The sequence below is a fragment of the Monodon monoceros genome, unplaced genomic scaffold (assembly GCF_005190385.1).
Source record: "Monodon monoceros isolate NGI ecotype Baffin Bay Population unplaced genomic scaffold, NGI_Narwhal_1 Super_Scaffold_22, whole genome shotgun sequence".
NCBI classification, from domain to species: domain Eukaryota; kingdom Metazoa; phylum Chordata; class Mammalia; order Artiodactyla; family Monodontidae; genus Monodon; species Monodon monoceros.
The window spans coordinates 70,556,596-70,572,462 of record NW_021703779.1 but is presented as its reverse complement, the minus strand read 5'-3'; the positions used below and the strand labels follow the sequence as shown (position 1 = coordinate 70,572,462).

The following is a 15,867-nucleotide window of genomic DNA, read 5'->3' as shown; positions in this document are numbered from 1 at the left end:
GAATTCACAACAGTGCAATTATATGAAACTCTTCCCATCCTAATTTGCTTTGAATATATTCTCACAATAAATTTCCTCTGTGGTATTTTTCCTGTCTCATATATATTTGGTTTGGGACAGTCCTAGTGAATGTATACAGGTCATATGTTCAGTATATGTTCATTCACCATAGCAAAGCTCTAAACAATATGAAATGAAATACACAGCTCTGAAATTCAAGGATTTTCAAAGACAATCTGGAAATCATATTAATAATGTTCCTTTTTTAAGTACCTTCTATGTGTCCTTTGTCCTTTTGTGTTTCAGTAAGTGTGGATCTTGTTAAATTGTGAAGGGCAGTACCTAGGGTTATATTTTTCTTAGTTACTACTCTTGTTCTATTACTCTTGAACTTCAGTTTTTGAACAATATTTTTCAGGTGAATGGTCTTAAAATGGTTGATGAGCCAATGGAAGAGGGAGAAGCAGATTCTTGCCAAGTAAGTACCCATGTTAACTTATTAAGCTACATTTTTAGACTATAAGGAAAGAGAATAATATGAAAGGAGAAAATCTTCTATCAAAGAAATGTATTTAGGTAAGTTAATAAGCAAATTCAATTATTAATAAAACGGCAACAGTTCAAAATACAGGCCAGATTTTCTTGCCAGAAATTCTTATCCATAAAGTTTTTTTTTAACAACTTTATTGGGGCATAATTTGCATGCCATGAAATTTACACATTTTAAGTGTAATGGATGAAATTTTTATTACCAGTATATGAGTAACTGGATTATTTAAATATAGAATCCACTGAATTAAATAAGACTGTCTTCAACTTTAGGGTAGAAAGGAGATCTAACGAGAAAACATTTAACTAAAAGGATAAACTGAGGTCATTTAAAAATCTATTTCCTGGCTTTCAAAAAGGATTGCATGTAAATTATTTCAGAAATTTCTAACTAGTTTAAAAGACTGCTTAGCTATTAGGTCATTCTATGCAAGGCCTGTAATCCTAGTCTCTCATTTTACAAGATCTAGTTATACAGAAGAGAGTTCTTAAGATTTTAGGGAGGGTCTGACTAAAGTAGACATCCCCATCGATGTTGTTATTTTGATTATCATTTCTATAGATATTTTCATAGAATTGTAGATTTTGTTTAAACCTGGAAGGAGCCTCAGAGATAGCATTCTATAATACCTTCATTGTATAGATAAGTCTACTGAGACCTGTAGAGGTTATTATGATTTATACTAGGCCATAAAACTAATAAGTAGCAGAATCAAGGCTTAATGACCCAGTGTGTCTCATGTTAGGTCAGTTGTGTATTGTGTAGATGCAAAGAAGTGGAAAATAAGGCAAGCACTGTTCTTTTCTTATTTAGTTGTGGATAAAATCCACATGTCCTTCATGTCTTTATTTTCCCCCTGAAACCAGTTAAAGTGAATTTTTCTCAGATAGGAACCAGCAGAGAGATTAAATTGGGTTTGTCCAAGACTCTCCTTTGAAATGTCCTATGTAAAAATCAACTTTCTCTGCAGATACTGATGTTGTAACAATAATCTCAGTTCTGATTAACAAGATGGGAGGTAAAATGTTGTCATTTTAGCTTTTGTAATTTACATAATAACTTTTATGTTAATTTTGAATGTAATTAAATGTAAACTTCTATCAAAATCATCTAGAGCTTTATCTGCAGATCATATGCGCTAAGGCATAGTAATATTTATGTTGTTAGTTTATAAACAATAGAGTGTAAGGAAATACAAAGGCAATGGGGAAGTGTGCATTTCAGTATTAATAAATTAACAGGGAAATACCATGCCCCCCAACACAGGAGGGAAAAAAATGTGTGTGTGTATGTATGTATGTGTACATGTGTAGCCAATGTAAACACATAGACATATGCATAGGGTTATTGCTAAATATTTACCTTTCTAACTTTAATAAAAAAAACGATGGTACAAAAGAACTTATTTACAAAACAGAGTCACAGATGTAGAAAACAAACTTATGGTTACCAAAGGAGAAGGGGGGAGGGATAAATTGGGAGATTGTGATTGACATATACACACTACTATATATAAAATAGATAACTAATAAGAACCTACTGTATAGCACAGGGAACTCTACTCGATACTCTGTAATGACCTATATGGGAAAAGAATCTAAAAAGTAGTCGATGTATGTATATGTATAACTGATTCACTTTGCTGTACAGCAGAAACTAACACAGCATTGTAAATCAGCTATATTCCAATAAAAATTAATCTTAAAAAATGAGCCAAGAAGTACAGTTTTAATGGAAAGACAGTAAAAATATAGTGCTCGATGTTAATGTGATTTACATTAGGCAGTCAACTTCAGTGGCTAGAAAGGGGAATCTAAAGTTTTGCAGAATAAGGAACCTAGAATCACTTCCAAGGATTTGATTTAATTTGTGGCCTGAGTTATTGGTCCTTAAAACATTATGTATTTCTGCTGTGTGAGAGTTCACATATTCATTTTGTGTCAATTAAATGATCTGGGTGATAAGAAACACTAACCATATAAATTTTATTTTATTTTTTAATTATTTTGCCTTGCCTCACCTGGCTCCTGAGTCTAGCCCATAACTGATCACAGGGCCATGGGAATACTTGGTGCTGCGTGGATTGGATTTGACCAAAATCCTGGGTAGAGAACAGGGGAAAAGTGGGTTCCCAAAGGAAATTCTGGGAGCTGTTTTACCAGATGAGTGATGCTCCCTACTCTCTCTGAGGGAGGCAGGACAGAGAGAGCACTGGATTGAGAGGAGGCCTGGGTTCCCATTCTGGTTGTGCTGTGGACTTACTGTGTGACCTTGAGCAAGTTACTTATTAACTTCTGTGGGCCTGGCTGTAAAATGAGGGGGTGAGGTGGGATGCTCTCTAAGGGACCTTCCAGCATCAACAAGCTGACCACTCGGGGGCCTTTCCCATCTGTTTAGTCCATCTGTTTTCTTGTGCCTCTAGATTCTAGTAGTAAGAATCTTTAGAAAACCCAGTGGGTTTTTTGTAGGGAAAGTTTTGGAGAGTAGGGCTAAGTTTGGGAACTGTAGCACGGCTAGAGAGGTTTAATTTTCCACATGAAGGACTGGGTTCATGGGAGAATTTAGGGCCTGAGCAAATGTCCAGGGACTACTAAGATTTAGGGCTTGTCTGCCACTGGGGTTAAACCTCACCCTGTGCCAGGTGTCAGGGCTTAGTGTGTGGCCGGAATTGGGGTCATTGTGAGCGTTGGGGTTATTTTTTTTTTTAATTTTCGAATTTTACTTTATTCTTTTATACAGCAGGTCCTTATTACTCATCAATTTTATACACATCACTGTATACATGTCAATCCCAATCGCCCAATTCATCACACACCCACACCCAAACCCTGCCACTTTCCCCCCTTTGGTGTCCATATGTTTGTTCTCTACATCTGTGTCTCAATTTCTGCCCTGCAAACTGGTTCATCTGTACCATTTTTCTAGGTTCCACATATATGTGTTAATCTACGATATTTGTTTTTCTCTTTCTTCACTTACTTACTTCACTCTGTATAACAGTCTTTAGATCCATCCAATTCTCAACAAATCACCCGATTTCATTCCTTTTTATGGCTGTGTAATATTCCATTGTATATATGTACCACATCTTCTTTATCCATTCATCTGTCGATGTGCATTTAGGTTGCTTCCATGACCTGGCTATTGTAAATAGTGCTGCAATGAACATTAGGGTGTATGTGTCTTTTTGAATTATGGTTTTCTCTGGGTATATGCCCAGAAGTGGGATTGCTGGATCATATGGTAATTCTATTTTTAGTTTTTTAAGGAACCTCCATACTGTTCTCCATAGTGGCTGTATCAATTTACATTCCCACCAACAGTGCAAGAGGGTTCCCTTTTCTCCACACCCTCTCCAGCATTTACTGTTTGTAGATTTTGATGGTGGCCATTCTGACCAGTGTGAGGTGATACCTTATTGTAGTTTTGATTTTCATTTCTCTAATAATTAGTGATGTTGAGCAGCTTTTCATGTGCTTCTTGGCCATCTGTATGTCTTCTTTGGAAAAATATCTATTTAGGTCTTCTGCCCAGTTTTGGATTAGGTTTTTGTTTTTTTAATATCGAGCTGCATGAGCTGTTTATATATTTTGGAGATTAATCTTTTGTCCGTTCATTTGTTTGCAAATATTTTCTCCCATTCTGAGGGTTCTCTTTTCATCTTATTGTTTCCTTTTCTGTGCAAAAGCTTTGAAGTTCTATTAGGTCCCATTTGTTTATTTTTGTTTTTACTTTCATTACTGTAGGAGGTGGATCAGAAAATATCTTGCTGTGATTTATGTCAGAGAGTGTTCTTCCTATGTTTTCCTCTAAGAGTTTTATAGTGTCTGGTCTTACATTTAGGTCTCTAATCCATTTTGAGTTTATTTTTGTGTATTGTGTTAGGGATTGTTCTAATTTCATTCTTTTACATGTAGCTGTCCAGTTTTCCCAGCACCACTTATTGAAGAGACTGTCTTTTCTCCATTGTATATCCTTGGCACCTTTGTCATAGATTAGTTGACCATAGGTGCATGGGCTTATCTCTGGGCTCTCTATCTTTTTCCATTGATCTGTGTTTCTGTTTTTGTGCCAGTACCATATTGTCTTGATTACTGTAGCTTTGTAGTATAGTCTGAAGTCAGGGAGTCTGACTCCTCCAGCTCCGTTTTTTTCCCTCAAGACTGTTTTAGCTATTCGGGGTCTTCTGTGTCTCCATACAAATTTTAAGATTTTTTTCTCCTAGTTCCATAAAAAATGCCATTGGTAATTCGATAGGGATTGCATTGAATCTGTAGATTGCTTTGGGTAGTATAGTCATTTTCAAAATATTGATTCTTCCAATCCAAGAACATGGTATATCTCTCCATCTGTTGCTATCATCTTTCATTTCTTTCATCAGTGTCTTATAGTTTTCTGCATACAGGTCTTTTGTCTCCCTAGGTAGGTTTATTCCAAGGTAGTTTATTATTTTTGTTGCTATGGTAAATAGAAGTGTTTCCTTAATTTCTCTTTCAGATTTTTCATCATTAATGTATAGGAATGCAAGAAATTTCTGTGCATTAATTTTGTATCCTGCAACTTTACCAAATTAATTGATTAGCTCTAGTAGTTTTCTGGTGGCATCTTTAGGATTCTCTATACATAGTATCATGTCATGTGCAAACAGTGACAGTTTTATTCTTCTTTTCCAATTTGTGTTCCTTTCATTTCTTTTTCTTCTCTCATTGCCATGGCTAGGAATTCCAAAACTATGTTGAATAATAGTGGTGAGAGTGGACATCCTTGTCTTGTTCCTAATCTTAGAGGAAATGATTTCAGTTTTTCACCATTGAGAATGATGTTTGCTGTGGGTTTGTTGTATATAGCATTTATTATGTTGAATTAGGTTCCCTCTGTGCCACTTTCTGGAGAGTTTTTATCATAAATGCGTGTTGAATTTTGTCAAAAGCTTTTTCTGCATCTATTGAGATGATCATATGGTTTTTGTTCTTCAGTTTGTTAATATGGTTTATCACACTGATTGATTTACATATATTGAAGAATCCTTGCATCCCTGGGATGAATCCCACTTGATCATGGTATATGATCCTTTAATGTGTTGTTGGAATCTGTCTGCTAGTATTTTGTTGAGGATTTTTGCATCTATATTCATTAGTGATATTGGTCTGTAATTTTCTTTTTTTGTAGTATCTTTGTCTGGTTTTGGTATCAGTGTGATGGTGACCTCATAGAACGAGTATGGGAATGTTCCTTACTCTGCAATTTTTTGGAAGAGTTTGAGAAGGATGGGTGTTAGCTCTTGTCTAAATGTTTGATAGAATTCACCTGTGAAGCCATCTGGTCCTGGACTTTTGTTTGTTGGAAGATTTTTAATCACAGTTTCAGTTTCATTACTTGTGATTGGTCTGTTCCTACTTTCTATTTCTTCCTGGTTCAGTCTTGGAAGGTTACACCTTTCTAAGTATTTGTCTATTTCTTCCAGGTTGTCCATTTTATTGGCATAGAGTTGCTTATAGTAGTCTCTTAGGATGCTTTGTATTTCTGCGGTGTCTGTTGTAACTCCTCCTTTTTCATTTCAAATTTTATTGATTTGAGTCCTCTCCCTCTTTTTCGTGATGAGTCTGGCTAATGGTTTATCAATTTGGTTTATCTTCTCAAAGAACAAGCTTTTAGGTTTATTGATCTTTGCTATTGTTTTCTTTGTTTCCATTTCATTTATCTCTGCTCTGATCTAGGTGATTTCTTTCTTTCTGCTAACTTTGGGTTTTGTTTGTTCTTCTTTCTCTAGTTCTCTTAGGTGTAAGGTTAGATTGTTTGAGATTTTTCTTGTTTCTTGAGGTAGGCTTGTATAGTGATAAACTTCCCTCTTAGAACTGCTTTTGCTGCATCCCATAGGTTTGGGATCATCGTGTTTTCATCGTCATTTGTCTCTAGGTATCTTTTGATTTCCTCTTTGATTTCTTCAGTGGTCTCTTGGTTATTTAGTAACATATTGTTTAACCTCCATATGTTTGTGTTTGTTATGTTTTTTTTCTCTGTAATTGATTTCTAATCTCATGGCGTTGTGGTCAGAAAAGATGCTTGATATGATTTCAATTTTCTTAACTTTACTGAGGCTTGATTTGTGACCCAAGATGTGATCTATCCTGGAGAATGTTCTGTGCGCACTTGAGAAGAAAATGTAACCTGCTGTTTTTGGATGGAATGTCCTATAGATATCAATTAAATCTATCTCGTCTATTGTGTCATTTAAAGCTTCTGTTTCCGTATTTATTTTCATTTTGGATGATCTGTCCATTGGTGTAAGGGAGGTGTTAAAGTCCCCTGCTATTATTGTGTTACTGTGAATATCCCCTTTTATAGCTGTTTGCAGTTGCCTTATGTATTGAGGTGCTCCTATGTTGGGTGCATATATATTTATAATTGTTACATCCTCTTCTTGAATTGATCGCTTGATCATTATGTAGTGTCCTTCCTTGTCTCTTGTAACATTCTTTATTTTAATGTCTATTTTATCTTATATGAATATTGCTAGTCAGCTTTCCTTTGATTTCCATTTGCATGGAATATCTTTTTCCATCCCCTCCCTTTTAGTCTGTATGTGTCCCTATGTCTGAAGTGGGTCTCTTGTAGACAGCATATAGATGGTTATTGTTTTTCTATCCATTAAGCCAGCCTGTGTCTTTTGGTTGGAGCATTTAATCCATTCATGTTTAATGTAATTATCGATATGTATGTTCCTATGACGATTTTCTTGTTTGTTGTGGGTTTGTTTTTGTAGGTCCTTTTCTTTTCTTGTGTTTCCCACTTAGAGAAGTTCCTTTAGCATTTGTTGTAGAGCTGGTTTGGTGGTGCTGAATTCTCTTAGCTTTTGCTTGTGTGTAAAGCTTTTGATTTCTCTATCGAATCTGAATGAGATCCTTGCCAGGTAGAGTAATGTTGGTTGTAGGTTCTTCCCTTTCATCACTTTAAGTATATCATGCCACTCCCCTCTGGCTTGTAGAGTTTGTGCTGAGAAATCAGCTGCTAACATTATGGGAGTTACCTTGTATGAGTTTTGTTGTTTTTCCCTTGCTGCTTTCCATAAGTTTTCTTTGTCTTTAATATTTGCCAATTTAATTACTATGTGTCTCGGTGTGTTTCTCCTTGGGTTCCTCCTGTATGGGACTCTCTGCATTTCCTGGACTTTGGTGGCTATTTGCTTTCCCATGTTAGGGAAGTTTTTGACTATAATCTATTCACATATTTTCTTGGGTCCTTTCTCTCTCTCTTCTCCTTCTGGGACCACTATAATGCGAATGTTGTTGTGGTTAATTTTGTCGCAGAGGTCTCTTAGGCTGTCTTCATTTCTTTTCATTCTTTTCCCTTTATTCTGTTCCACAGCAGTGAATTCCACCATTCTGTCTTCCCTCTGGTGGATGAGGCTATCTAAAAGCCTTGTGCAAGTTTCCTGATGGGAGGGACTGGTGGTGGGTAGAGCTGACTGTTGCTCTCCTGGGCACAGCTCAGTAAACCTTGAATCTACTTGACTGCTGATGGGTGGGTCTGGGTTCCCTCCCTGTTGGTTGTTTGGCCTGAGGCAACCCAACACTGGAGCCTCCCTGGGCTCTTTGGTGGGGCGAATGGCTGACTCTGGGAGGACTCACACCAAGGAATATTTCCCAGAGCTTCTGCTGCCAGTGTCCTTGTCCCCACAGTTAGCCACAGCAATCCCCCACCTCTGCAGGAGACCCTCCAACACTAGCAGTTTGGTGTGTTTCAGTGTCCCCTGGGGTCACTGCTCCTTCCCCTGGGTCCCGATGCACACACTACTTTCTGTGTGCCTTCCAAGAGTGGAGTCTCTGTTTCCCCCAGTCCTGTTGAAGTCCTGCAATCAAATCCCAGTAGCCTTCAAAGTCTGATTCTCTACGAATTCCTTCTCATGTTGCTGGACCTCCAGGTTGGGAAGCCTGACACGGGGCTCAGATCCTTCAGTCCAGTGGGTGGACTTTTGTGGTATAAGTGTTCTCCAGTCTGTGAGTCACCAACCCACCAGTTATGGGACTTGATTTTACTGTGATTGCACCCCTCCTACCATCTCATTCTGGCTTCTCCTTTGTCTTTGGATGTGGGGTATCTTTTTTGCTGAGTTCCAGTGTCTTCGTGTTGATGATTGTCCAGCAGCTAGTTGTGATTCTGGTGTTCTCACAAGACGGAGTGAGAGCACGTTCTTTTACTCCCCCATCTTGGTTTCTAATCCTAAGTGTTTCTCAACCATATAAATTTATCTTCCCCCTTTTTAATATTTTCATATATAGGATTTGTTTTTATTTATTTATTTATTTTTTGTTGTGGTTGCCTATTCCAATGTGATGCTGGCAGCTGTGTGTTTTTTTGTGGGTGGCTTTGTTTTTTTTTATTTTTTTACATAATGGTCGATTGTAGAGACTGCTGTATGATGCATAGATTCTTTGAAACAGTATTCTTTAAATTTGAAGTTTACGTATTGCCTATCCTGGCCTGATGCTGCTTTGTGATTGAGTGTTTTAGATAACCAGTCTGCTCCATTGAAATTATTGTCACTTTAGACTTTCATGGTCATTTGATTTCCTCAATTAAAACAAGCAAAATTAAATAAAATGCTTCCCACACTCCATATATATAGCATATGATTGGCAAAGCTGAATTATAGTTAATACAATTTTAATATGTCTAGATTTGTTATGAGGAATTTGTCCATATCCCTGAAGGCTGAAGACAGCCTTCACATTTGGTAAGCATTCAGTAATAGGTCACTGATAAAACTTACCTGATATCATATTTCACCATTTGGTCCCATAATTCTCCAAACACTCTCCAGGTTAGAAAAAATACATTATGATTTTTCATTAGTAGATGACTGAAATGAGTTAATTTTTTACATTGTCAAAATAAGCATAGGTATCATATTTGGTAGCTTATGACCCATTTATATTTAATTTTGTGTGTGTGTGTTTGTGTGTGTGTGTGTGTGTGTGTTGCAAAGAGTGGCTATATCTTTTTTTAACAACTTTATTGAAGTATAATTGCTTTACAATGGTGTATTAGTTTCTGCTTTATAACAAACTGAATCAGCTGTACATATACATATATCCCCATGTCTCCTCCCTCTTGCATCTTCCTCCCACCCTCCCTATCCCAGCCTTCTAGGTGGTCACAAAGCACTGAGCTGATCTCCCTGTGCTATGTAGCTGCTTCCCACTAGCTATCTTGTTTACATTTAATAGTATATATATATATATATGTCCATGCCACTCTCTCACTTCGTTTCAGCTTACCCTTCCACCTCCCCATGTCCTCAAGTACATTCACTACATCTGTGTCTTTATTCCTGTCCGGACTCTATGTTTTTCAGAACCATTTTTTTTTCTTTTTTAGATTCCATATATATGTGTAAACATAAGGTATTTGTTTTTCTCTTTCTGACTTCACTCTTCATGACAGACTCTAGGTCCATCCACCTCACTACAAATAACTCAATTTCATTTCTCTTTTTGGCTGAGTAATATTCTATTGTATATATGTGCCACATCTTCTTAATCCAGTCATCTGTTGATGGACACTTAGGTTGCTAACATGTCCTGGCTATTGTAAATAGAGCTGCAATGAACACTGTGATACATGACATTTTTTGAATTATGATTTTCTCAGGGTATATGCCCAGTAGTGGGATTGCTGGGTCATATGGTAGTTCTATTTTTAGTTTTTTAAGGAACTTCCATACTGTTCTCCACAGTGGCTGTATCAATTTACATTCCCATCAACAGTGCAAGATGGTTCCCTTTTCTCCACATCCTCTCCAGCATTTATTATTTGTAGAGCTTTTGATGATGGACATCTGACTGGTGTGAGGTGATACCTCATTGTAGTTTTGATTTGCATTTCTCTACTGATTAGTGATGTTGAGCATCCGTTCATGTGTTTGTTGGCAATCTGTATATGTTCTTCGGAGAAATGTCTATTTAGGTCTTCAATCAATTTTTGGATTGGGTTGTTTGTTTTCTTGATATTGAGCTACATGTGCTGCTTGTAAATTTTTGAGATTACTAATTTGTCTGTTGCTTCATTTGCCAATATTTTCTCCCATTCTGAGGGTTGACTTTTTGTCTTGTTTATGTTTTCCTTTACTGTGCAAAAGCTTTTAAGTTTCAGTAAGTACCATTTGTTTACTTTTATTTCCATTTCTCTAGGAGTTGGGTCGAAAAGGATCTTGCTGTGATTTATGTCAGAGAGTGTTCTGCCTATGTTTTCCTCTAAGAGTTTTATAGTGTCTGGTCTTACATTTAGGTCTTTAATACATTTTGAGTTTATTTTTGTGTATGGTGGTAGGGAGTGTTCTAATTTCATTCTTTTATATGTAACTGTCCAGTTTTCCCAGCACCACTTATTGAAGAGGCTGTCTATTCTTCATTGGATATTCTTGCCCCCTTTTTCAAAAATAAGGTTACCATATGTGACTGGGTTTATCTCTGGGCTTTCTATCCTGTTCCATTGATCTATATTTCTGTTTTTGTGCCAGTACCATACTGTCTTGATTACTGTAGCTTTGTAATATAGTCTGAAGTCTGGGAGCCTGATTCCTCCAGCTCCGTTTTTCTTTCTCAAGATTGCTTTCGCTATTTTGGTTTTTTTGTGTTTGCATACAAATTGTGGAATTTTTTGTTCTACTTCTGTGAAAAATGCCATTGGTAGTTTGATAGGGATTACATTGAATCTGTAGATTGCTTTGGGTAGTACAATCATTTCCCCAATATTGATTCTCCTAATCCAAGAACGTGGTATATCTCTCCATCTGTTTGTGTCATCTTTAAGTTGTTTCATCATTGTCCTATAGTTTTCTAAATAGAGGTCTCTTGTCTCCTTACGTAGGTTTATTCCTAGCTATTTTATTCTTTTTGTTGCAATGGTAAATGGGAGTGTTTCCTTAATTTCTCTTTCAGGTTTTTCATCATGAATGTATAGGAATGCAAGAGATTTCTGTGCATTAATTTTGTATCCTGCTACTTTACCAAATTCATTGATTAGGCCTAGTAGGTTTCTGGAGTACCTTTAGGATTCTCTATGTATAGTATCATGTCATCTTCAAACAGTGACATTTTTTCTTCTGCTTTTCCGATTTGGATTCCTTTTATTTCTTTTTCTTGTCTCATCACTGTGGCTAAAACTTCCAAAACTATGTTAATTAATAGTGGTGAGAGTGGACAACCTTGTCTTTTTCCTGATCTTAGCAGAAACGGTTTCAGTTTTTGACCATTGAGAATGATGTTGGCTGTGGGTTTGTCATATATGGCCTTTATTATGTTAAGTTCCCTCTATGCCTACTTTCTGTGGGGTTCTTATCATAAATGGGTGTTGAATTTTGTCCAAAGCTTTTTTTCCATCTATTGAGATGGTCATATGGTTTTTCTCCTTGAATTAGTTAATATGTTGTATCACATTGATTGATTTGAATATGTTGTAGAATCCTTACATTCCTGGGATACACCCCACTTGATCATGGTGTATGATCCTCTTAATGTGCTGGGAATTCTGTTTGCTAGTATTTTGCTGAGGATTTTTGCATCTATGTTCATCAGTGTTATTGGCCTTTAGTTTTCTTTCTTTGTGACATCTTTTTCTGGTTTTGTTATCAGGGTGATGGTGGCCTCCTAGAATGAGTTTGGGAGTGTTCCTCCCTCTGGTATATTTTGGAAGATTTTGAGAAGGATAGGTTTTAACTGTTCTCTAAATGTTTGATAGAATTTGCTTGTGAAGCCATCTGGTCCTGGGATTTTGTTTCTTGGAAAGTTTTTAATCACAGTCTCAATTTCAGTGCTTGTGATTGGTCTGTTCATATTTTCTATATCTTCCTGGTTCAGTCTCAGAAGGTTGTGCTTTTTAAAAATTTGTCCATTTCTTCCAGGTTGTCCATTTTATTGGCATATAGTTGCTTGTAGTAATCTCTCATGCTCCTTTGTATTTGTGCCATGGCAGTTGTTACATCTCGTTTTTTATTTCTAATTGTATTGATTTGAGTCTTCTCCCTTTTTTTCTTGATGAGTCTGGATAATGGTTTATCAATTTTGTTTATCTTCTCAAAGAACCAGCATTTAGTTTTATTAACCTTTGTTATTGTTTCCTTCATTTCTTTTTCATTTATTTCTGATGTGATCTTTATGATTTCTTTCCTTCTGCTAACTTTGGGTTTTTTTTTTCTCCTTTCTCTAGTTGCTTTAGGTGTAATGTTTGGTTGTTTATTTGAAATGTTTCTTGTTTCTTGAGGTAGGATTGTATTGCTGTAAACTTCCCTCTTAGAACTGCTTTTGGTGAATCCCATAGGTTTTGGGTCATCCTGTTTTCATTGTCAATTGTTTCTAGGTATTTTTTTTCCTCTTTGATTTCTTCAGTGATCTCTTGGTTATTTAGTAGTGGATTGTTTGGCCTCCATGTGTTTGTATTTTTTACAGTTTTTTTCGTGCAATTGATCCTAGTCTCATAGTGTTATGGTCGGAAAAAATAGTTGATACAAATTCAATTTTCTTTAATTTACCAAGGCTTTATTTGTGACCCAAGATATGATCTATCTTGGAGAATGTTCCATGAGTACTTGAGAAGAAAGTGTATTCTCTTGTTTTTGGATAAAATGTCTTATATATATATATATCAATTAAGTCAATCTTGTATAATGTATAATTCAAAGCTTGTGTTTCCTTATTTTTTTCATTTTGGATGATCTGTCCATTGGTGAAAGTGGGGTGTTAAAGTCCCCTTCTATGCTTGTGTTATTGTCAATTTCCCCTTTTAAGGCTCTTAGCATTTTTCTTATGTATTGAGGTGCTCCTATGTTGTGTGCATAAATATTTACAATCGTTATATCTTCTTCTTGGATTGATCCCTTGATCATTAGGTAGTGTCCTTCTTTGTCTCTTGTAATAGTCTTTATTTTAAAGTCCAGTTTTTCTGACATGAGAATTGCTACACTAGCTTTCTTTTGATTTCCATTTGCATGGAATAACTTTTTCCATCTCTTCACTTTTAGTCTGTATGTGTCCCTATATCTAAACTGGGTCTCTTGTAGACAGCATACATACGGGTCTTGTTTTTTATCCACTTGTCCAGTTTATGTCTTTTGGTTGGAGCATTTAATCCATTTACGTTTAAGGTAGTTACCAATATGTATGTTCCTATTACCATTTTCTTAATTGTTTTGGTTTGTTATTGTCGGTCTTTTCTTTCTGTTATGTTTCCTGCCTAGAGAAGTTCCTTTAGCATTTGTTGTAAAGCTGGTTTGGTGTTGCTGAATTCTCTTAGCTTTTGCTTGTTTGTCAAAGTTTTAATTTTTCCTTCGAATCTGAATGAGAACCTTGCTGGGTAATCTTGGTTTATGTTTTTCCCTTTCATCACTTTAAATATGTCCTGACTTTCCCTTCTGCCTTGAAGAGTTCCTGCTGAAAGTTCAGTTGCTAACCTTATGGGGATTCCCTTGTATGTTACTTTTTGTTTTTCTTTTGCTGCTTTTAATATGTTTTCTTTGTATTTAATTTTTGATACTTTGTTTAATATGTGTGTTGGCTTGTTTCTCCTTAGATTTATCCTGTATGGGACTCTCTGCACTTCCTGGACTTGATTGACTATTTCCTTTCCCATTTTAAGGAAGTTTTCAACTATAATCTCTTCAAATAATTTCTCAGTATCTTTCTTTTTCTCTTCTTCTTCTGGGACCTCGATAATTAGAATGTTGGTGCATTTAATGTTGTCCCAGAGGTCTCTGAGACTGTCCTCAATTATTTTTATTATTTTTTTCCTTTGTTTGCTCTGCAGTAGTTATTTCCACTGTTTTATCTTCCAAGTCACTTATCCGTTCTTCTGCCTCAGTTACTCTGCTGTCAATTTCTTCTAGAGAATTTTAAATTTCATTTATTGTGTTGCTCATCATTGTTTGTTTGCTCTTTAGTTCTCGGTTCTTTCTAAACGTTTCTTGTAGCTTCTCCATTCTATTTCTAAGATTTTGGATCATCTTTTCTATCATTACTCTGTTTTTTTCCAGGTAGACTATTTCCTCTTCATTTGTTTGGTCTGGTGGGTTTTTACCTTGCTCCTTCATCTGCTGTGTATTTCTGTGTCTTCTCATTTTGCTTACCTTACTGTGTTTGGGGTCTCCTTTTCGCAGACTGCAGGTTCGTAGTTCCCTTTGTTTTTGGTGTCTGCTCCTAGTGGCTAAGGTTGGTTCAGTGGGTTGTGTAGGCTCCCTGGTGGAGGGGACTGGTGCCTGTGTTATGCTGCATGCGGTTGGATCTTGTCTTTCTTGTGGGAAGGACCATGTCCGGTGGTTTATTTTGGGGGTGTCTGTAACCTTATTTTGATTTTAGGCAGCCTCTCTGCTAATGGGTGTGGGTTTGTTCCTGTCTTGCTAGTTGTTTTGCATAGCTTGTCCAGCACTGTAGCTTGCTGGTCATTGAGTAGAACTGGGTCTTAGCATTGAGATGGAGATCTCTGGGAGAGCTTTCACCATTTGATATTACATAGACCTGGGAGGTTTCTGGTGGACCAATGTCCTGCAATTGGCTCTCCACCTCAGACTCACAGGCCTGACACCCGGCTGGAGCACCAAGACCCTGTCAGCCACACGGCTCAGAATAAAATGGAGAAAAAAGAAAGAAAGAAAGAAAAACATACAATATAATACAATACAATAAAGTTATTAAAATAACAATTTTAAATAATTATTAAAATTAAAAGAAATGTAAAACATAATAAAAAATGGACAGACAGAACCCTTGGACAAATGGTTAAAGCAAAGGTATACAGAGAAAATCACACAAAGAAGCATACACATACACCATCACAAAAAGGGAAAAAGGAAAAAAAATAGCTATATATAAAAACATTTTAAAAGGAAGAGAGCAACCAAATTAATAACCAAATCTACCAATGATAATAAACTCTAAATACTAAACTAAGATAAACATAAAACCAGAAACAAATTAGATGCAGAAAGCAAACCCCAAGTCTACAGTTGCTCCCAAAGTCCACTGCCTCAATTTTAGGATGATTTGTTGTCTATTCAGGTATCCCAGAGATGCAGGGTACATCAAGTTGATTGTGGAGATTTAATCTACTGCTCCTGAGGCTGCTGGGAGAAATTTCCCTTTCTCTTCTTTGTTCACACAGCTCCTGGGGTTCAGCTTTGGATTTGGCCCTGCCTCTGTGTGTAGGTCCACTGAGGGCGTCTGTTCTTCTCTCAGACAGGATGGGGTTAAAGTACCAGGTGATTAGGGGCTCTGGCTCACACAGGTCGGGGGAAAGGCAGGGTGTGGAATGCAGGGTGAGCCTGCCGA

General features: G+C 36.6%; 1 protein-coding gene across 4 annotated transcripts in view; it reads left to right on the top strand.

Annotated features, from left to right (window-relative positions):
* RPS6KA6 (ribosomal protein S6 kinase A6) overlaps positions 1-15,867 on the top strand; it is a 227,927-nt gene that overhangs the window by 92,615 nt on the left and 119,445 nt on the right. For all 4 annotated transcript variants that reach the window (XR_003796370.1, XM_029240500.1, XM_029240502.1 and 1 more), the window contains exon 2: positions 419-478. Coding sequence is in view for 3 of the 4 variants with exons in the window: in XM_029240500.1 (XP_029096333.1) it covers positions 419-478 (60 nt within the window). In the remaining variant the exon portion in view is untranslated. The remainder of the gene's footprint in view (positions 1-418; positions 479-15,867) is intronic.